The sequence below is a fragment of the Paramormyrops kingsleyae genome, chromosome 10 (genome assembly GCF_048594095.1).
Source record: "Paramormyrops kingsleyae isolate MSU_618 chromosome 10, PKINGS_0.4, whole genome shotgun sequence".
NCBI lineage: Eukaryota > Metazoa > Chordata > Actinopteri > Osteoglossiformes > Mormyridae > Paramormyrops > Paramormyrops kingsleyae.
The window spans coordinates 24,383,304-24,407,145 of record NC_132806.1 but is presented as its reverse complement, the minus strand read 5'-3'; the positions used below and the strand labels follow the sequence as shown (position 1 = coordinate 24,407,145).

Genomic DNA, 23,842 nt, shown 5'->3' with positions numbered 1-23,842 from the left:
AGAAGGCCACACATCACAAGGCAGGTTATCCGGGGCAGAAGCCCTAAATGAATCTGAACAAGCCGCAAATGATTAGTTTCGCTCAGATGCTTTAACAGCCATGCTCTCAGTTTGAGAACTCCATACATCATAGAAGTCTTAGTTTGGGGCAGCTTTACCGAAACCCCCCCGTAACGGTACAATCAACGGAACTTCAGAGAGAGAATTCAATATGATGGCCCTCGTACAGGTTAGGTCTTGGGGGTTAAGCCCCTGTCGTCTTAAAATTCCAACATCACCCCAGTCTGGCAGCAGCACAATGACAAAAATCTCTCGTTGGAGCGTGTGGAATTGGTGTTGCTGTTCGCATGGTGTCTTCGGCTGACTCATCGCAAGACCGCTTGACCTGTTGGCTGCTGTTGAGCTGAAATCACTTTGCCCCATGCATGCGTCGCTTTCATTAACACACACCCCAGTGTGTCTGTGTGCTGTAATCACGCCCAGGCACAATGATGTCTGACGTCTGAGCGAGGCCTGAATCATTTCCAAGTGAATTTCCATGTGCTAATCCAGTCTTGGATCTATATGTTTTATTTGTATAGGTGATTTATGGTCTAAGTACAATTACCATAATATTTGTGCTAGTGAGATTAAAAAGGAATACAAGTTTTACTTTTCTTTTAGAGAAGAAACAAAATAGGACCATAAAATTCAAATTTATTCATGTTATGTGAATTCAGATTGACTTGTAAGCATATAATTTAACCAATCAATAACTTTGTTTCAGTGGGTTCTTGCATGGAAAAACATGACAAATACAATTATGTAGTCATAAATGAATGTATATCTATTGATCTAATAACGGATGGTATTATTTGACCTAGAGATAAGCCATAAGGAATGCAGAATACTATGCATGTGTCTTTTCATTATTTTGAAGTCATCCTTCATTTCTGCTTTTCACTTTAACAAGTTTGGACCTAATGTGTTTCATTTTACCTACAGTGAACTGTAATAAAGTAACCACTGTATTTCATGCATAATTAACTGATCTGTTGGGGATGCTTAGACATTTACTGTATATACCTATGAATCATGTATAGCTGGTGCACTGAAATATAAAGGCTATGCAGATAGACAGATAGACAGAGAGAGAGAGAGAGAGCGAGAGAGAGAAGAGGACATACACCAGGAATAAATAATAATTTAATAATAAACAAAAACCTAACTAACCATAAACAGGGTACATGCATAAGCTAACATGCCAGTGCTAATGTGTGACTTTACTGCACATCAAAGAAAGTCGATCTTCATTACTGGTGACTCTGAGCGGCGTTTTCCCTGCCTCGCGGTTACTGTGCCTTTTTCCATCTCCTCCGCGGACAGACAGCGCGCTGCGCGGCAGCTCCCACCCTCACACCTGTGGGTGTCCATCAGTCTCGATAGCATCACGCTAAGGGCTCCCCGCCAATTTCGGCAATCGTGTCTGCTACGGCAATTCACAGGCCCCAGTACCTGGTTAGAGTCGGGGTGGGCGGGGCCTTGAGATGCATTACGAGTTGAATTTGGTTTTTATTCTTCCCTATGTGCGGAAGCCATTCGAGAGAGTATATGAACCAGAAAGACGGAAGAAAGGTTTTATTCACTGGATCTGACTGCTAGAGAGTAACATCTCTACTATGGAAGAGCTTCTCCGTGACTCTAAGAAAGGAGCATTACTTTTATATTAAATAAAAACCATATTGTCATGTTAAGATTATATTACGATTCCATGCATCTCCGTATTTGCGCATATCATCTCCCAGTGTTCTCATGATGCAACTCAAACGGAAGAAAATGGTGACCTGACTCTGTGGAGCGCTGAAAAACAAATGGCATTGAAAAAGAAGGATTTTATAAATGACAGAGTGCAATTCACTGCAGCTTTTCTTTTATAAACTTCATTTGCGTAATGGGGGGGGGGGGGGGGGGCTAAGAAGCCAATGCAGGAAATTCACTGGAAACTGTGCCGTCCTTAGCGCCATAAAGTCTGCCTCTTCGGCGAACCCGTGCTTTCCGGGTCACGCCGCCAAGAAACGGGTCTTGCCCCAGATCAACGCCACGATACACAAAACCACAAGAAGAACGACGTCAGCGGCCTGGGCTGCCCACCGTCCGCGGCAAACAGGAACACGCGGGTTTACGCTTTCAAGCTGTTAGGACGGAGTGCGGGTTTGCTCCTCATTGATCCTTTCATCCGTAGAATACTGTTTTAATGCAGCTTTCAGGCTGTGCGATTGCTGTTGTTATTAAAGATAACATAGACGGCAATTAGCTGAATGGATATATTTCATGGGATATCATCTATTTCTTTATAGATATCTGAGAATATTGACATACTTTACATCCCATAAGGCAAATTATCTTTCCGAAGTATCTTAAAATTTTTAGATGTATTTATTAAATTACAGATAGTTTCAGAGCAATCATTTTAAAAATTCATTTAAATGATAGTGGTAATTGATTTAGAGGTTATCTGGAAGTGGTTGTGAGTCTTGCGAGCTGTTCTGGGTGGAGAAATTCCTGTGACGAGTTATGATATCACAGAAATGTTTAATAATTCTCTGTTCTGTACTGATATACTGGCAAAGTGCCATTGTGATTTAAGCTGGTGATGATCAATGATATTGATGGACCGCTCAAGGTTTCTTTGTGGATCTTCTGTGTTAGTCACACAAGCGTACGTGCGTATTCACAGCAAAGATGAAGTATAAACCCTTCAACAATAAGGTTAAACTATACACACGATATGTGTGGTTAAATGTTACAGGAGAAATATCATTCATTTCCAAAATGAAAAAATAACATCATATATATATATATGATATATATATATGATATATATATATATATATATATATATATACATGTCCTGTTCCGTTTCATTGGATGCATCACCAAGAATCTGGCTAGGAGATAAAAAGCAAAATCGTAAAGGCATCTTTCCGTAAGACGAGGGTATCAGTGCAAATGTGCCTGGACACGGGATTCTAGCTCCAAGCTCTGTGTTTATATTACATTCCCCAGCAGTATTTAGCGTTCATTCTAGATTTAGCTATCAGGCCGCATTTAGAAATTAAAATGACGAGACCATCTTCCCACCGGAGAAACAGCCCACCCCCCCAAAAAAAAACATGGTTATGCTAATTTTCCGAGGGTGCAGCTCCAGATTACCGATCACTGTCATCTTCCGTCTCACAGCCCAGGTACGAATGCCGCTGGGAGACGCATCTTCCTCCTCTGCAGCTGTCGGCTTCCCCCGCCACGGTGACTCTTCAGCTGTCGGAGGTGCGCGGCCGTACTTTCTTCCGCCGCCACTTTCTCGCAGGCGACAGGTATTTCGTGTCAAGTAGAGCCACGCCTCCGTGGAGCTCGTGCGCCGGCTGCCACGGTGGCTTCCCCTGACTTCAGTGCCTCGCATCTCTCAACCTCACCGTGCTGTTCCCGTGGCACCAGCGGTGGCAAAACGGAATTACCGGATGGGCGGCCCGGATGAGGCTTACCTTTGGTGCAGTCGGGCCCCAGGAATCCAGCGAAACAGTGGCAGTGACCGGCGACGCACTCGCCGTTCCCATTACAGTCTGTTGAGCAGCCATCCATGGTTTCTGCGTGAGGATGACATCAGCGGATTGAAACGGCATGGTGGCTCAGGAACAAAGCAGCCGGGCCTGTTTCCTGACACACCCCGAAAGAAAACTCTCTCGGATAAACTCGAACAGCTTAGCGTTTCCACTGTGACCTCGAGCTCCGAGACGGGCGTTTTCGTTCATTTATCCGCCCGCTTACACATCGTTAACGAGCCGATAATGGCCACGATACCGCTACTAAGAAAGGAATACTAATTTAGTGAACTTTAGCGAAGCATAATCACATCCGAATGTAAGGTACCCTCATAACTGCTAATTAGTAAAAATGCAAATAGCTGCCGGAATATGAATTTCAAAGCACATCTGCCACAAACCCCACTCGTCACCTGATGAAAAAAATGGCACCATTTATTTTGCAGTTCAAAGAAAAAGGAAAAAAAGAAAACAAAGAAAAATAATAACTTTAACAAAACTTCAGTACTTGCCTGGGGGGACTTGAATACATTAGTTTTTAAACCCCGGCAGTACTGTGTACAGTAGAGTGAGATGAAACAGAGTTTTCCAGAGCAGATGGGGAGAGTTTTCGCGAGTCCCAGTCCTTTCCTGGCATATGTTTAAAGATGAGTGACCAAGGGTCTGTCAATTAAGGCTGAAAGACTTTCGTTTTGGCACTTTGAAAGCCGTGGAGGATTTCTATTCTGAAGGACCTGTCGCTCAATCAGGATGCCTTAATTGGACAATAGGCGACACGAAGCAGGCCAGGATTACGGCCGTTTCCCCGTCCGAACGTCAGTGCCACTGGCAAAGCAGAGCTACGGCGTCGCTTCCGAGCAAGAGTCAGCTTGGGGAGGAGAGCTACAAAGATCTCCGTCGCTCTCCCGCTCTGCTCTCCTCGTCAAGCTCAAAGACGCGCACCCGCACATCCGTGCAGCAAATTCCCAGTGAGCGGGCCTTCAAAACTAACGTAATATATTTTCGCGGTAGCGTTGTTTTTTTTTTTTACTGAATATCTACAGAAAGAAAAAAAATAAAACAGTTCAATAATACATCAAAGGCAGTCTCGGGGTACATCGAGAAGCAAGATAGAGCTGACAAGTGCTGAATTAAGCTTCTTTACTCATCGGATAAACAGTAACACTTGCTTTCCAATGCACAGGCCCCACAATCACCAGCGTGTTTACAACATTTTCCTTTGTTTCTCTGGTTCTGACACGGACCTTTAAAATGTAAGGTTACCTCGAGACTGCTTTCTCTATACTGTCTTGCACTCAGATTTTCACTGCTATATAACATTAAATGTTGTCAAGTTAATCTATTACCATAAACCCTAGTTTGAAAATGCGCAGCTGTGCTGTTTAATACTTTTTTTGATTAATTATATGCAGGCATACATTGCCGTAAATTCCTATATACAGCTATACCACTATATACAGCCATCATTCACAAGTACAGACCATATGTACTTGTCTAATTATTGCTTACTGCTTGTATTACATTGTGAAATGTATGTATATTGTAGCCCACATTGTCACTGCACTGTCTCTGCACTGCTCTGCATATAATATAGTGCTGTCTGTACACTGCGCTATATGCTCTGTACACTGCGCTATATGCTCTGTACATAAGTCATTGCACTCTTGGTGGACTGTCCTGTATACTGTCTGTACATTTTATGTTACTGCTCATATTTTTATACTCTCTACATTATTGCTCTGTCACTGGATTATACTGTACTGTCTGCACATTGTATCGTATACACTCTGTAGATTACACTGAACTGTCGGCATATTGATTGTATTTTATATTGTATAATGCCTGTAAATTGTGTATTGTCTGTATATTTTCTGTAAATTTGATGTACTCTCTGTGTATTGTATATTGTTTGTATTTTATATTGCCCGTACATTTATAGTACTGTCCTTAAATGGTATATTGTTCCTACTTTATATTGTCCAGCCTGTAAATAATATTTTGTCTGTAAATTAATTGTACTTTCTCTATATTGGTTGTGTTTTATATTATCCAGTCAGTGTATTGCATATTGCTTGGATGTTGTATATTGTCTGCACATTTCTTTTGCTCTTTGCACACCGTATTCTTCTATGACACACTGTAAGAAGTCCATACTAATGTATAGCTGAGACCGAAACGACACACACGGTCCACCCGTCCTGCAGAGGGCGCCATACGAATAAAAGGAGCGGATATATTTACCGATGACAGAGCTGAGGACAAACACTTGCTCCATCTTCTTGCCGTCGTTGTAGAAGGCCAGGTACCAGGTTCCCGGGTCCATGTACTCTATGAATCCGGTCTCCTGCGCGGCGGCCAGGAGCAGATTCCGCGATGTGCCGGCACCGTCCTCGGAGCCCTTCAGATTCTGCTTCAGCAGCTGCTTCCCGTCCAGGAGTTTGACGAAGTCGAACTGCGGAGTGCAGGCAGACATTGTAGTGGCACGCCGGTGCTGATGGGGCGCGCTTCATTACCGTGACGACGGCTTCCGCCCCATGTGTGCTCTGCTAAATCCCAGCTAGCACGTCCCTACTTATGGCTGTATTTGTGCTGGTGTGCATGACTAGCATAATCCAATCCCAGTGACACTGCATTATAATCCAGTAATGACCGTACCGCCTAGCTCTCTCTACACAGGCTGTGCCGGCGGATTATAGCGGCCTTTGGAGGTTAGAGAATTATGTGGCCGTCGCCTCTAGTGAGGGGCCGTGCTTTGGCTCGCTCGTGCTTTTCCCCCATAGAGAAGGACCGGATCAGGATTATTCCTTCATTCGCTTCTGACTGGCTCTTTGATTTCTAAACCCCCGGGGCCACAAAGCCAACCCCCCTCCACTCCTCATGCCACCGCCGCCAAATTAAGAAAATGCTAATGATTTAAGCCTCGCCATCCCAATGTAGCCCAGAGCTTAAGAGCAGCTCGGATGACTCAGACACATTTGTTAGCGTGGCGTTCGACCAAATACGCTTTCCAGGATGAGGAGGGAAGGTAATTCTGCTTTTAATTCCTCCCATCACCAGGGGCGACCATAGGCCCTCGCGAGGCCGGACGCCTGCAAACGAACCTCGCCCCGACGAGAAAATGTCAGCCACCTGGCATCCTAACAATGTGTGGCCCAGGAAAGGAGAAGAAACAAACGGATTTCGGCCTCGATGACATTATCCCACAGGCTGAAGCATCAGCAGCCATCATTGTCGTGCTTTTTCATTACATTCTGCGGATGCTGAACACTTGATTATGTGTTTTGCTCGCTTCTCTGTGGGACACATTTTTAAGGTAGTATTTCCCTACTCCCTCCAACACCCTCCTCCCCTCCATTCCCCTTTGTCGAAGAGGCAGAAATCTCCTTGGAATCAGGGCAAACTCCACAGACCACCCAAGGGACAGGCTCCAGTTAATGAGAGTAATATCCAATTAGGCTGTGCTGTAAGTGCTCGCAGGTCTGCGGCAGCTCAGGAAGGAGTCACAGCGTATGACAGATGAATGGGCGGCAGGAGGGTTCGGCGTGACCCGGGTCTGATGACCTGTCGGGACTCTATCAGCCATCCCCGTGTACGAGCAGGCCTGGTCACCGGCAGCATATGTCTGTCTGCGCGGGGTGGGGCGCTCTTCTGGGGTGGGTAGACAGCTCGCAGATTAGTCAATGTCACCGACCACACTGACTCCTGAAGGTGCCATTACAGAGGAGGAGGGATCCCCCCCCCCACCCCGTTACTCCACAATTAGCATAACTAAAGCATAGGAATTCAAGTGGAGGGTCCTGGGGGAGTGAAACCGTAAAGCTCCGCAGCTAAATCTCACTCCGGGTCGGAGTTCGGGAGAGGTCGGGCGTAGCGGTAAGAGGAAGCCGGGAATCAGGCCGCAAGGATCCTGCGCGGCTGCTAGATGGCCTTCCTACCTACACAGGAGAAGATGCCAGCAGTGCCACACAAGGCAAGGCGATTCACCCAGCAGAATTCAGATGCATGGCAATTCAAAGTGCTTTACAAAGGCAGAAGGATACATTAAAGTACACATTTATCCATGGAAGTACTGGGATAGGGAATGGGATTTGGCCGACCCGGCTAATTAAACACTATTTCCACTACCACATGGACATACTCTCAGACTGGACCATGAGTTTTGAAGTATTAAAAGCTTTAATTATTTCTTTACTCTTTGTGTCCTCTATGCAACATAATAGTCCTCTGTGTAACACAGGGGCATAAGAGGGGCCAACCTAATCATTAGCCAATGATACATTTCGAATCTGTGAGTGACACTTCAGGGGCCAATCAGCTTCAGCGGGGGGTCAGTGCCCCCATTGGCCCTTACATACGCCCCAGTCCAACAGTTAATTGTTAAATGTCTTAAGTGTCAAATGTCTGAGTATCTGCATATTAATCTGCATTTAAAATAATCACATGCATACACATCACATTATGAAGGGCATTTTAATTACGGCTGTAAAAAAGGATATTTAAAGGAGAGTACCTGGGTGTGGGTGGGGGGGATGTTTCTCCTCCCGTAGATGCCCAGCAGGGCGTCCCGCGCCATGGAGACATTGAACTTTATGTACGTTGGGTGGTGGATGGTGAGGTGGAAGCGCCAGAAGAGACCTGGAGGGATGGTCTGCATAACCTGGGTCCCGATGTCCACCTCCCCGCGGTCTATCACCCGGCCTTTCTGAAAGAGCCCTTTGTCTGCAACACACACACACACACACACACACACACACACACACAAATGATGTTTGTATTCATATCTTTGTGGGGACTCTCCATTCATTTCTGACTACCTTAACCCATAAGTATTCAAACAAAATACAAGAGTTTTGGCATTTTTGATTTGCAGTCACAGACTTTATAAAATTCAGTTTCCCTTTGTGGGGACAGAAAAATGGTCCCCACAATGTCAAAATAACAGGTTTGTATCACATTGTGAGAACATTTGGTCATGAAGACTCATAGCTCTAACTGAAAAGAATAATAATTAAAATTTGCTTAATTGTGCCTTATGTTTACGTTTGTATTTCAACAATTCAAAACTTGAAAAACCAAAAGGAGTATTTACAAAAGCACAAATTAATGATAAATTAACTGAAATCTATCCTATGCAGTTTATATTCAGAGGAAAGAAAAATTCAAAATTATTTCCACATCTGGGGATTGAACTGGATGAAAAATCAGGTGGTTCGATCCTTGGAATACTGTCATAAACTTCTGTTGCCTGCAAGTTGTGGGAACTGAAGGTTACTCTGTCAGTGCTCCACTTGGGCCCTGGATCCTAAGATAGCACTTACAGAAGCATCAATTGCCTACATGGTAAAGTTGGAATAGCTGGATTTTGCGCAGCTGTGTCATATATTGAGCTGTATGGTTAGAGATGAGAGCACAGATAGCACTGTTGCCTCAGACCTTCGCAACTGAGGGTTTGAAACCCATACCCTTCTGGGGTGGGTGCTTGAAACCCATACCCTTCAGGGTCAAGGGTTTGAAGCCCATATCCTTTAAGGTTCAGAGTTTGAAACCCATCCCCTTATGTGAGCAAGGAGTTTCCATTTAGTTCCCGGTAATTCATGAGATTCATCGTCTAGTCCGAAAACATGAGGCTAAGGTTAATTGGTGTCTCCCAATATGTTGTGTGTTTATGTGCCCTGTGATGGACTGGCACCCTGTCTCCTACCTTGAGCCCTATGCTGCCCGGGATAGACTCCAGGGTCACTGTGAGCACGTTCTAGATAAGTGGTGGGAGAGAGGATGGATTTTTCGAGACGACCGAATTGATTAACCTGGCTACAGATCCATTCCTGCATGAAAGAAGCCAGTACGTCAAATTTCTCTGACAGAAAACTGTTGAAACGTGGGTAACCAACTTCGGCATAGACTTCAAAACCAATGAATTTACCCCGGCTTTAACTCCTTGTTATCTCTTCCAAAAACCTCCTTGCTGGGTATGATCAAAGTATGCTCAGTAGAAACAAGGGAAAGGGGGGGGGGGGGAGCACAAGAAAACAAGTGTGACTTCCACCTTGATTAATGCTCATAGCCCCGGGGTTATCTGCATTGAAAAAAATACACCTGTAATCCCTTTGCAGAGAAACTAAACCGTCTTTTCAATTAGAGCTATTAGTCTTCACGACTTATATGGAATCAAAGGAGGGTGCCTTTTAATACAGATCCAGATGAAGGCGCAAGGAACACATGCACCAAGACAACTTGTGTTCCCTTTAAACCCCAAATGGATCGCTGCAGAAAACTTTAATGATTTTTTTTTTCTTCCAAAGGACTCGCCTAAGGAGGAACAGAAATATCGCAGAAGAACGGGTCATTATAATTAAGGGGATTCAATTAAAAGGATTTTGAACAGGTAGCTAATAAGATTGCGGCCATTTTTTTTCCCATTTTCACTGCCAAATTAATGTCACCTGATGTCAGTAAGCAGATAATTCCACTGGCCCAAAAGGCTTATCTATTTATATGTTTAATCTTTAACCCATTATCTCCACCCCTGCCTTAAAAACTGGAAAATCTACAACTACAACATCTGAAAAATACCACACGTAACCTCGTGTTGAAAGTTGCCTCCCCAAAGCTTCAGGGCCGCAGGGTGGGGATTCTAACGCAAAGCTGTTTTGTTACGCCCCTGCATGTTTTATTTAAGATGAAAGCTTTAAAGGAGTCCCGATAAAGCTCTCGGAGCCCATATCGTCTCCGCGGTGCGTACGGCCCGCCGGGGGGGGCAGCACAGAGGTCTTGTCCCCATAATATATGAAAGGGGGAGATCCCTCCAGCGGAGAAATCCTGAGATTGTATCACGACGCGGTGAGATCGATAGACGTGATGAAGCGGAGAGCGGTCGATCGGCGGGACATGAGAGCTGTGTCGCCGTCGAATATCAATGTCCTCTTTAAAAACCCGTTTCGCTTTGGCCACTCCCACGCGTCACCAACCCCCGAAAATGACAGACTAAAATGCCGACTTAAAATGACAGTCTTTATATCAACGAGGGGTATTGCATTTTACACTCTGCGTACAAGAGGACTGTGAGTTTGTGGTCTGGACCGGCTATGCTAAAGCCGTGCGACGATAAGCTGGAGGATGATGCCATAGCGTGATTTCCGTCACATGAGGACAAGTTACTCACTGCTTACACCTTACAGAAAAATAAAAGCATTTGATTGGCTATCATTCGTTTACTTATGTCATTGTCTTAAAGTCCATCATTACATGTAGAAGAAAATATGTCACTCCATCCATCCATCCATCCATCTTCCACAAACGCTTACCCAGTCCATGGTTGCGGAGTTGATGATAGGCAATCTTAATTTATCACAACAGACATATTTTCTGTGCTGGTCCCATTAAAAAAGTCACTTCAGCGACCCCCCCTCCTCCAACCCCCCTCCCCCCCCGAGTGTAGTGACTATTTGTGGCCAAGAGGGGGCCCCAAATGCACGGTTTCATGGCAAACATGACCACAGCCCACAGGAAAGACAGACATACATACTGTATTGGGGAAAATGTGCAGGAAAAAATTAACAAATAGTGTAAAAGATTAAGAAAACAGTAACAAAGTGAAGTGGCTTTAATGCGCATTTCCCAGAGTGCAGCGCTCTGCAGGCCGCGACCTCTTAGGTGGGAGTCGGCGAGGGAGGGGTTTGCTCGCAGCACAGACCCAGTATCTGATTCATTACATACAGAGGTCGCTAACCATGAATAATAGACCAGCGATTTACGAGCTGCTAATTGGGAAAAAAAAACATTGATAATGCTTTATTGAGAGAATAGTCCTGAAGGCTTTTCTTCTAATCCCTGGGGAGTAAGTGGACTTCACAGGGTAAATGTGGCGGTCACGCCCCTGCATGGCCTCGCATGTTTCGCTGCATGCTCGGTACACATTGCAAGGTGGACCGGGAAAAAAAATCATCTATCTAAATTAAAATATATTGCTGTTTTCACCATGTGGCATTCAGGCCACATTCTCTGTGACTATTCAAATAAGCTTTACGGTTGTTCCTATAGATATTAAAAGCGATTTAAATTTGTGTGAGCGACTGGGATGATGCAGTGTAAAATGAGCACGCTGGGTGTTATTGACTAAAATGAGCATTATACCCTATGGGTGGCAGATGAAAACAGACTGTACCACATTATCACGGTCATTTTAAGTTTTTCTTTTACTGCGGAAACATTTTTAAGCAATCTTTTTTTCCTGAGCCGTCTATACCATACAGGGATTCGACAATCCTGGAGTCTATCCCAGGACGGACAGGACACACGGCAGGGGACACCCTGGACAGGATGCCAGTCCATCGCGAGGCGCGTATACACACTGACACACGGCGACGGCAATTCGGTGGCGCCGGTCCATTTAAACTGCATGTCCTCGGACTCCCGAGCGGCGAGGAACCGGAATACCCCACAAGGAGGAAATGCAAACTTCAGTCGCTGAGAGCCAGGGCAGGAATCAAACCCACAGCTCTGGATGTGAGCGGCCACTCTGCTCTACATTTGCCCGGCGTATACGTCCCTGTTTTCACTTGAAACTGACCTCTATCCAGCTTGGTAAACTCTTGGACTTCCCAGAGACTCTCCGCCAGGCTCGAAACATGCATGTATCACATAAGTGAGTCACGATTTCGTCATGATGTCCGCCTCGCTATCGCGCGATGGGGGGGGTGTTAACATGGTCAGAGGCCCATGGGCTATTTTAGTTGAGCTGTCAGAGACCCACCTACTATTTTCTGTTTGGCGGCGACAGTAAAAGTTGTCAAACGGGACGGGGGGGGGGGGGCGGTTGGAGGAAACGATAAAAGTTGATGACCGGGGGGGTGGGGGGGGGGGGTGTCAAAATAACTCAAGGTTAGTGGCCCCTTTTAGCAGAGGCCCCTGGGCTTCTGCCTGGGTAAACCCGTGCATTAATGTTTCCCTGTAGCTGATGTTCCTATTGACACACAAGAGGTATCGTGATCGAGCTCGTCCTTAGGGTCGCCACTTTCAATCTAAAGAAATACGGGATCCCGCCCCCAGGGCCCTAAAATAAAATCACAAAATACAGGACAAATTGAGCCCCAATTTGATTCAGAATGGGGCATTTGCATTTTACTTTTTTCACTGCGGAATGACCCTGTAAAATGAAGGACGTGCGGCAGCCCCACCCAGTGTTAATCTCTGCTTTGTATTACGCCTCGGTCCAGCCATGCTAGGCTGTTCCATCTCCCGCGGTTTCCAAGAAACGTTATGGAATCACGTAATAGGGAGCCCAACATCCGCGGTATCTCTCAGGATGAAGTGCTGTTCTTTCGCTCGGACTGATTACGCTTAACGCGATACGCGCCGGAGCTGTTCGACTCACCCCAAAAACCGCCGTAGCACTCGTGGTAGCACAGCAGACACGGATGTTTCATAATGGGAGAGCAACCTGTTCATTACCCCCCTCCCGACCCCCCCGCCTTATCTGGCCTGGATTGCATTCGCTGCAAGAAGATGAAACGACGCGTCAGGAATGTATGACAGGTTATGCTATGAGATTAACCTGATAAAGAAACAGCGTTAATGCAGTTTAAATCACTTTGTCTGGATGAATTTACGGCACGGGGGGGAGGGGAGGCCCGTTCGCGGGAAAGCGGCAGGCGGGGAATGTGGATGCCGCCCTCACCTCCTTTCCCGCCCCTGTTAATCTTGTCAGGGCCAGGTTTGTCCACCGGGGAGGCGGTGCTGCCTGAGCCCAGCAGGTCCCCGTCCAGCTGGCTGACGCCGTTCTCGTACAGCTCGCCGTCCACGGGCTTGAGGTGCCATGTCAGGCCGAACAGGTGCACTGCTGCAACAAATCGGGGGGGGGGGGGCAATTTCAGTTATTTGGGAGACAGGGGTGACCAGTGAATGCAAATGCAAACAGTGCCCCCCCCCCCGAAGAACTTCGCACTTCTCACAAGGCCACTTTTTGGCTGGAAATGGGTTTTCAGCTGAATATTCGACTAGGTTCAAATCATCACATATGAACAGTTTCATGTTATTTACAAGTTTATTAAGAATTGTGTTGTGGGGGGAGGGGCATGGAAGGGGGGAGGGGATTACCTGAAATCTTGTGTAGTATAGTGTTTACATCATAATCCTTACGTAACCTTTTATGCATGACTAATGACCTTTATGGATGAATGGTTCATGACAGCAGAAAGAGACAGAGCATTTTGGGATATTTTTGCAGAAATGTCGCTAATTGCTTATGTAATTACATGAGTGCTTTTAACAAAATTAAACCCACCTGTCATCTGAGTTAATAACATATGGTAAAGCTACGCTATTACTGGATCTATTTGAATTCTACACTCCAAGAAATATTGTACAAATTCAGAAAGACTACAAAACCAGTTACGCAACATATTTAACATAAAAGTAATTATGTAATGTGAGCAAAATCATTTAAAATCCCAATTATCTGTAAAACAACAGTACTTTTCAATAACCATACTGTATGCTATCTATTGCACCTAGACAATTACACTTGTTTTGCTTGTAAAGAACACACAAGCATAATAAACAGGTATAATAAATCTGTTTACATGCCACAAACCACTGTTTGTAAACTTCATAAGCAAATATGCAATTGTACGCTTCATAAACTATGTGTAGTTCTTCATTAAAATGCTATATTCCACACAACTTTTATGCGAGAGAAGGTAAAAAAAAAAATCTTTATTTGCCTTCTATATTCTGTGTGATAAGCCCAAGATAAAAACACTGAATGTAAACATACAAAAGCAATAGTTGCCCTATACTTGTGTCATTATCATACTGTAACTCATGTGATTTCTTACATGCATGTTAGTCCATACAGCGTTTAACTATATTGAAACACCTTGATTGCTTCAAAAGCAAGTTCCAGCTTTAAAGGACACAGGATCTCAATAAAAGGAATAAAAAGATGAAACTCTAATTGGATCAAGTCAATTCATAGAGCAGAGAATCTGTTAAAAACGGTGGAAATACAGATGAATCAGATAAATGAATTGAGATTGGCTGTCATTTGATACTTCAACCAACAAAATATCTTAGATTATGCTCCAGAGAAAAGACAAATAATTCTTTGGCATTTTTGCCTAAACTTTTACTAATGCCAACTGAAATCTAGTAACGAATCTTCTAAGGAAAACATTAGTTGGCTGTTTGTTATATGAAATGAGGCATCTTTTAAGCAATAGCAAACATATTTTCGTTGCAATAATTGTAAACTACCGCCATCATCCACTAATAATTCAGTTAAATAACTGGCAGGATATATTTTGGCTTAAAAAATCCGTTACTCTATGTATTTAGACAAAAATCCCGTCACATGCACCAGCACACATATTAATTTGTCAGATCTGTTGAACTAGCACAAAAAATCCTCATTATTAGCTCACTGCTATTATCACCTTGATACTGCCGCGCACGTTTCTGCTTCAGTTTGAATATAATGACTAGCCTCTGCGCTATGGCGATTTCTTACCTACAGCTCAAGCCTCGGGTCATTCTCTTTGAGCGCCCGCAGAACCTTGACCGGGTCACTTAGGAGACACTATAAAGCAGCCTGCAAGTGGACCCGGCGAGAATGACGTTAAGGCGTGTGGTCTGTCTCACCGCCAGATATAAGGACACGCTTAAGACCGGGGATGAAACCAATTTTCTAGCCATCCGACCACCCCCCCACCCCCCAACCCACTTGTATATCTGTGCCATTACGTCTTGCTGAAGTAGCTACAAATCAAGGTATTATCATTCTAACGGTGAGATTACCGCGGGGATTGGGTTGCATTACTCTTCAGTGGTGCCCCGCGGAGATCTGTGTAAATTGTACGGTAATAATGTATAAGTGCAGGGAGGGATCCTCCGCTTAAAGGAGAATGTATAAACAATCCCTGAGGAAATGTGCTTCTCACCCCTAAGTCAGGGGCTTTGTCTTCCTTACAAGCCGAAGAAAGCACAGCATAAAATTTTATATCGCATTATATATTTTTTTCTCCCTGCATTCAGTTCCAACTTAGGATAATATAGCAAGAAATATCACAGCTAAGGACACCGCATTATGTCCAAGGCCTATTGAGCACCCTGTGTGCGGAATGTTCCGGACAGATTTATTTTTTTATTTAAATGGTCGAATCGTTCCTGGTTTCGGTCACATCCTTCAGGGGCTGTTAAACCGAGCCTGTCATTGTGAAGGCTGGTCGGGGGGTGGGTTTGAGTGAGAGACTTTCATTGTCATGACTCGTACTTTTTGAGGGAACTCCCGCCAACTACCCCCCCCCCCCCCCCCCCCTCCCCACCCCACCCCACCCCAGGCAACCGTGCTGAACCCAGCAGCGACAAAAGCAGGTGATATTTCAGCCAGGGAGAGAGGGCTTCATTATTCGAGGGTGATAATGGACCAATTCTCTCTGTCCTTCTTTGAGGGATTCAGGCCTGGGTCAGACTGACACAGAGGCAACTGCTCGGCAAAGAGAAGACTTCAAAGTCTATGCTGGAGGGAAGGTCTTGTAGCTTCAAGGCCACGAAAAGGAGGCCTAGACTAATATATCCATGCGGTACGTGAGTTACCTGAATGAATACTTCTGAATATACGTCTTGCCTCAACCGGCAAAGATATTCATTACGGTTTAATAGCATAAGGCCATCAGGCTGATGAAGTGGAAACGTCAATCTAGGGTCGTATAAAAATCAGCAAAAGTGCCAAACAATACAGCCAAGCGCTAACATGGTGAACAGCAGCCCAGGTCGAAGAGCCCTGTGCCAACATATCACTCGTTCATTACGACATAAATCCATTTCTGTAAATTTATGGGTTGCTTCTGCCAAATTTCCTAATTTGCTTTTACTTAATGAGAAGACAAATAATCCACGCATTTGGGATAGAAACTAATTAGGTGACAAAGAGCTGAATTGCGTTTCCTTCAAATCCACTCACTGCTAAATGGGCTTCTAATTCAAACAAGTACAGTGCGATGACGGCCTTTAAATAGCTATGGAATTCAACAATGCTGTAAAACAAAACAAAGGGACAAAAAGATAAACATAAAAGTACAGATAAAACATCTGAGCGACGTCTGCGCTGGGGGTGAACGGCCAGCCAGCTTTCGCCCCTAAATCGCAATGTGGGGAAGCTTAATACGGCGTGAATGAGTGACGTCTCATCTTCTCCAGGCGAGGAATTATTTATGAGGCGCTCCTCACGTCCAGAGGCTCCTGCTCTTTCCAAAAAGGTGAGCCCAAAGTTTACAGCGGCGGCAGCCCAAACGGAGCAAGACCTCGAAAACAAAGAGGAAATGGGCCGATCGATATGATCACAACGGAGCATGAAAGGTCTGCTAGCTTCAAGGCTAGTCACCCGGAAGCATAAATTCCTGGGCAGCCGAGCGGATTTTCAAAGGGAGCCAAAGCGGACAGCACCCTTTTGACATGACGCAGGCCTATCGATTATAACACTCGTCAATCTGTTTACGTGACAGTGCTTCCGACAGATGTCCTTTACTACGCCATAACGAACCATAAAAACAGGTATCTTCTCTTCTTGGCCATATAGTGTGACCAGCTATTTAGCGTGGACACACCAGAATAGCAAGAAGTGAGACGGCCGCGATGCCTATCCGTTCGGTTGGCTCGGTGTGGTAAGCAAAAACCTTGCGCAGTTGGGGGGCCTGGGTGGGGGGGGGGGGTTTAACGGCATACTATGCAACACTGAAGTAGGGAATCGCTCAGGCGCTTGGCTGTACTTGTTCTGGTCTGCGCCCCTCTCTGGGTGGCAGTCCAGGATCGGCGTTTCCGTCGAGACAGGAAAGTGAACATCCTCGCCTCGGATCGGCAGCTGAGCCAGTCACGGTGGCGCTCTATCGACCCAGGATTTCAGAGGGAGGCTGGGGCAGAGCTGGCGGCAGAGGTGTTTGGACGACGGTGTCGCCTCATGCCTCGATCAGATCGGTGGCGCATGCTTTACTGAGCAGGATTAACGAGTTTGGGTCCCTTGGTGATCTTTAAACACGGCGCCCCACCAGGCCTGAAATTTACACCGGGCCAGGACAACAGCATCCATTAGTGGAGAGAGCTGGCTTTTAATGCCAAAGTAACAAGGTGACATTAGACCAGCACCGTCAGCACTGTGTGTTACTGCAGGGATCCAGGTTCCAGGACTGCCGTTATAAGGACACGGTGACCCGGATCGCGTTCTGACAGGCGTGGGCCGCGAGGTGGGGGGTACAGCTCAGGCAGGGGGCCGTCGTTATGCGCGCATGCATGTGCAAGAGCGCAAAGAAGGGAGAGATAAAATTCAACAATCTGCCACAGGAAGCAACAGGAACGTCCGGCAGAACCTCACGAGAGCGGGCCTACGCGGATGCAGGGCCGAACCAGAACAACTGAGCTCGGACTCGCGAGGCATGGTTACATCGACAGGTCAGGGTGACACGTTAGCCAGTCGAGTAGCGAGCCAGACATAACGGAGGCGCAATCTCTCCCCACACAGCGCCGTGTGACCCTGTGGAGCGTACTCGCGGCTGGTGGGAGGACGAAGTGGGTAAACTCGCGCCAGCTGAGCTTGATGTGTTTTGGCATGTATGGGAGAGCAGAGAGGACAGACAAGCATAAGGCAGAGCTGGCTGTGGCAGGACGCGGGGGGGCGGGGGAAGCAGGGGGGAGGAAATAGGGACACGTAAAAGGTTTCGGGAGACAAACATCGTTTTTTTTTTTTTTTTTTGAATTTTTAAAATAGTTTACGATTGCAGGCGGGCGGTGATGCAGAGAGATGTGGGTCTGATTTCGATTACCTAAGAAAGATGAGAATGCACCCCTGGCATATAAATGAACAGTCCAGCACCGGCTAAAACCCCCCCCTCCTTCCGAATGCAATCGCGATAAACTCAGCTTGGTGTCAATGTCGTACAGAGGGCTTCTCGCAGCTACCTAAATGTCCCCTCCGAACCGACATTCCTGGAATGAAATCAAAGCCCGGATCATCCCAGGGTGTCACGGGGAACTCTGCGGTGCGCACACCTTCCCCGGCGAGTGCGTAAAGCGTGTCGGTGGTTATGAGCACCGGCTGACATCTCGGGCAGGTTCTGCGTGGGCCACCTTTTCCCGTGACGCATCACTCTCTCTCATCACTTATTCGCAATTTTGCGTCTTAATATGAGTTTAAATTTTGGATCTTCCTCGGGAATGACGGTCAGTTGAAATTTAAAGATAATTTCTTCGAAGTGCGTTTGGCACAGATGTAGCAATGACTAAAATCTCTGTGTTTTGGATGTATGGAAATTAGCCGCCGTGGTATATTGTAACGCATAAATAAGACTGAGGCTTTCAGCCAAGTCGATTTGCAATACAGAGTCAATAAGGAGTGCGCTGAACATGCCTAGAGCAGCCGCATCGTTAAATAAAGGCTAATACACGGTCAAATAATTAAGCAAATCCTGTTTTTATTTGCCTGGCTGTAGCTTGTACTTGGCTCCATCCTCACTGACTGGGATCCAAGCCCCTTTTCGCTTAAATGGAAGGCCGGTAGCTCTCAGCAATATTCAAGGAGGAATTTCACAAAGGTTGTTCAGAAAAATGCCGGAGCCAAAGGGAAAACTGCCCCCGAAACCACATCAGTGCTGCTCCGCAGCTAAACAATAGGCCGACTCGTCATTTAAAATGAAGGCCTTGTTTTTTAAACGAATCTCTTGTTTTGATCCAGCTCCTGTGATGTTTATTCGTAACTCTAACACCTTTAAGCAAGTGTTACCTTTTAGTCGCAAACACATTATAAGTAAATCTGAACTGAAAGAATGAAAATAACAAGAAAAAAAACAAGCAAGGCAACCCAGTGTCTCACCGGCATGTAGATAACACAGGTCTGTATTATTTGGGAAAAAAGTGAGCTTTATGTTGCTTGTATTTCACAAGGGCATTGCAATGTTTAATGTCAGAAAAAAAAGGGATCGCTGTATTGATTTAAAGGAGAACCAAAAGTAAACGCATCAAAGACTCAAAGGCGTGTGGCTCCCGTTTGAGGTGTGGGCTTTCATTCAGCCTTCTGTGATATTTTATTTCTAATAGATAAAACAGCTGCGATCTCTATTGCTTTCCTCCGTCCTGAGTTATGTGGCATATTAGCCATTCCAGCTCAGCCTGCAGCAGCAGAGGTCCGCAGAGCAAAAAAAAATCATTTCCTCCTATGATCTTGCACCAGTAATAATTCAATGTCATCGCTGCAAATCACGGGAAATATGGTTACAAACGGGAGAACTTCCAGGAGCGGAGGAACTTGGTTACTTACTAGCACCGTTTGGGCCCAGAATAAGGGGTTTTGGTTTTGCATGGTTTCAGTCTACTAGAGCATGGCTTCACCAACCCAGTCCTTGGGGACCAGCAGACAGTGCATGTTTTCGCTCCCTCCCAGCTCCCAGCCAGAAAATCCACATTTTTGCTGGGAACTTGGAGGGAGCAAAAACATGGACTGTCTGCGGGTCCCAAAAGACAAGGATTGAGACTGCACTATGGCATAACCAAATGGGTATTTCAGATGCCATATTTACTAAAGCTGAATTTAGTCACTTATCCAAATGTTAAGCTAAACACAGCAATGGATCATATTCCAATGTAGTTCTTGATGCAGAAATCTGACCCCTGATTCCAAATCCAGGCCTTGTTTTCAGTTCTTCCAGGTGGTTAATTTAAAAATTACTGATTCTGATTGGCGACAGGAGAGGCTGGAAAGTCAGCAGTGCTCAGTCCTTGAGGGCTGTGATTTGAACAGCCCTGTCCTAATGTGCCCGACGTGAGACGGGATCTCCACTCACCGACGACGTAGGTGAGCAGGAGGGCAAGGGTGACCGTGATGGCGGTGGCACTGAGGGCGGTGCATTTCCAGTTGCAGCACTTGTAAGGCTTGCTGAAGGTGAAGGCGGGCCTGGAGAAGGTGCTCCTGGGCAGCGGGCGAGGAGGCGGCGAGTAAACGGTGTTGGAGGTGAGCGGGTAGTTCTGGCTGGCCGCACTGAAGAGGGCGGAGGAGCCAGAGCCGTGTTTGAACAGGAAATGCCTGCAGAACACAAGCCAGGATGGTCATCAGCACTGAAGAAAATGCAGCAGCACATCAATAAAGGCATCAATTAATAAAATGCATTGTAAAAAAATAAAATTGCGAATTAGCTATGTTTAAATATCGTATTAAGGTAAAGTAGCCTGCAAATGCACGTAAATTTCGATTTTTCAAAAGTTTTCAAAAGTTTGAAATTTAATCGAAGACATAGTCAACATTAAGTTTATCTGCAACAGTCTTTTTCATATGGAAATATCCTTAAATGATAAGGGACACAATTTCACAGAAACGTAACTCTCACATGAAAATGCTCCTGTAAAGGTAAATCAATGTTCGGCACAATATACTGTTAAATGTCAAAAAACCCATCGGCCTAATGAATCAAACTCATTCAATCGTATGTTTACAGACTCTCCCGTTTGCATTTATCTTTCTCTCTAATTAATCCTTGCTGTGGAATATAAATGTTCAGTGTTTAATGGCATTGATTCCCCGCTGTATTATGGATTAGCGGGTGTTGCCACGTTGAGGAACACAGAAGTAATAAACAACATTCATTATAATTTACACACTGTCACGAAAGGCACCGGCTGAGTTAATATTCATTTCTGTTAATGCCGCAGTTGACATGCCGTGTCCTGACTCTGAACCTGACCTTGAAAGTCACGTGTTTAATTCCAGTCTGGAAAACAACAACAAAAGCAAGATCAACAACAACAATAATAATAATAATTATTATTATTTTTAATATCTTAAAAGAAATGGTTTAGCGTCAATAATAATAATGATAATAAAAATAATAATAAAGAGAAAGGAAATCCAATCTACAACAAAAATAAAAATCATGACTTAAATCCTTATTTATTGTTACTCTTTATTTCATGATGATACAATTCAAAAAATAAGCCTACATCAAGATTACCGAGAAATCTTTGACCGATTACTTCCATGATCTAATAACATATTAATGCTGGAGTTAAATATATCATAATATCCCTGTACATATAATAAGACTGTGCCTGACGACAACACGATATACTGTAGCAGGTTGTTAGATCCGAAAGACATAAAGGTAGGAAAGCAGTCGGGCTGTTCCTCACCCTACGAGACGTAACATCAGGGGGCACTAAAAATGTTTCCGTATCACAGTTAATCTGATACCAGACACAGGCCGTGGAAGCAGGCGCTTGCAAATGCCTGTCAACAGCATTTATAGACGGAAACCATGAGTCCTTTCAGGAAATCGATCCTGTACAGTTCGTTCAACCTAAAGATACCTTCATTGATTCGTTCACTTCCGACGAGCCCCCCCGTAGATATTTTCTCACTTGGGGATGGGCTCCTTTTTGTATATAACTATAATTATATATATTTTTATATATAGGAAACCCCACTACAACATGGGGAGAAGATGCAAACTCCACACACATGGAGCCATGGCTGAGACTCGAACCCTGGTCCCAAGAGTGTGAGGTAATAATAAGTGAAGCAAATTGTTCTGGCATTATACAGTTAACATGAATGTTGTAGAAATTTGAAAGAATCATTTACACTTGGTGTTTTTAAATATCGCTGCACATCAGAATACATTCTGGTTAATTCATTAATTTGTTTCCCAGACTTAAGTTATTTGATGTGTTTATCAATAAGTAATTTTAACATTATCAAAGTGCTGCTTGGATTGAAACTTGGAAAGTCTGTCCCAAATCTTGTCAAAATTTGGACTAATAGCACGAGCTAAGACACTTAATATAGCTAGAGTATGTAAAAGACAAATAAACAGAGGTCTTGGCTATAAACCCCGCAACCTGTTGAAGTGGCCATTGATTAACTTGAGTCGGCTGCTGCCAGATTGCGGCAAAATCACAGCAGAGAAACTGGCATGGAGTTAGAAGGTACGTTTCAATTATAGTCTGTAGAGATGGATTTAGGTGCAGTGTCAGCGGTCACAGGCGGTTCTCAGTGCGCACGTTCTCACTTAGGTGAGTGTGTGTCTCATCGGCTCAGCCATTTATCTGGGAGTGAGCTCTCCGTTTAACTTAGCTCCGTGCTCCTCGCCGAGTCGCCACACGCTGCGAGCTCCCATATATATTTTTGCGAGGGCAGCTCTCGCCAACCGGCGGGGTCGGGTTAATCACAAGCGGCAGCCCCGCGTGACGTCCCTTCCTGCGGCCGCGTGCCTCATCTTCTGTGTCACCCCCTCCCCCCCCCCCCCCACGAGTCGCGGCGTGAACTGATCGAGATGGCGAGGATAAAATCAGAGTGGGAGGCCAATAAAAATCTCCAAAATAAAACAGCAGAATCAACCGCATCTTATCTACACAGAAGACTGAGGCAGGGCTTTCTGACCTCATCTTACTGCTGTGCTGTCTGTGTCGTCACTTTCAATCTTCCAGCACTGGTTTCCTTTTCAAATTTGTGTGCGTGTGAGTTATGACTCAAAAGATCCTTATATCATTTAAAACAATACTTTACCCCTGATAATGAAAATTAGGATTCATTTAGCAAATTGTTTTATTTTAGTTAAATAATAGCTATCTAATAAAATGCATTTATAATTACATTTTAATTTAAGAAATGTCAGTCGATTACTCTATGACAGTGCAGTTGTGTTTACTTACTGCTTGTCAAGTTTCCCATTAATAGAGTCATTACTTTACGTCTGCTCTCATTGAGGAGATACTTGTACGATGGATGGAGAGGGAAGTTGGGGGGAGAAGGGGGTGGGTGCCTGCCAATGCGAAAACAATTTGTCAGTATTTATATTTGCTATTTCCCGTTTTACTGGTTACCATTAAACGACAATTTGCAGGCTGCCAGGCTGGAAGAATTCTGATTCGTCCGTCGTTACTGCTGGAGAATGCTGAATGCATCCTTAAACGATGGCGCCGATTTACCTCACAGTGCCTGAGATTGAAATTAGGCCACGGTGACCCCGAAACAGCACCGTTTTTTAAGGAGTTATGTGAGGAATGACGCTTGAATGCCCGCAGAGGGTTGTGTTGGATTAGCCGTGCTGCAGGATGGAAATCAAGGCATTACTTACGACACTAATTTCGGGCGGCCATATCTACATAACAGCGAAATTATTTAATGACAGCACTTTAATGAGAAAAACACTAATTCAGCAATAAAAATCTGTTCACTAAAAGATATTTGAGACCTATTCACGTGTTATTGTGCCATGGTTGTACTAATGCGA

The 23,842-nt window shown here is 45.0% G+C and overlaps 1 protein-coding gene across 8 annotated transcripts in view; it reads right to left on the bottom strand.

Moving 5' to 3' along the window:
• Positions 1-23,842, bottom strand: part of LOC111855497 (teneurin-1-like) — a 365,325-nt gene that overhangs the window by 69,100 nt on the left and 272,383 nt on the right. For 7 of the 8 annotated variants that reach the window (XM_072717559.1, XM_072717557.1, XM_072717558.1 and 4 more), the window contains 5 exons: positions 20,402-20,640; positions 13,255-13,416; positions 8,089-8,297; positions 5,820-6,030; positions 3,522-3,623 (listed from right to left, as the gene is read on the bottom strand). In XM_072717559.1, the coding sequence (XP_072573660.1) occupies positions 3,522-3,623; positions 5,820-6,030; positions 8,089-8,297; positions 13,255-13,416; positions 20,402-20,640 (923 nt within the window). The remainder of the gene's footprint in view (positions 1-3,521; positions 3,624-5,819; positions 6,031-8,088; positions 8,298-13,254; positions 13,417-20,401; positions 20,641-23,842) is intronic. The other variant, XM_072717561.1, reaches the window with a different exon arrangement.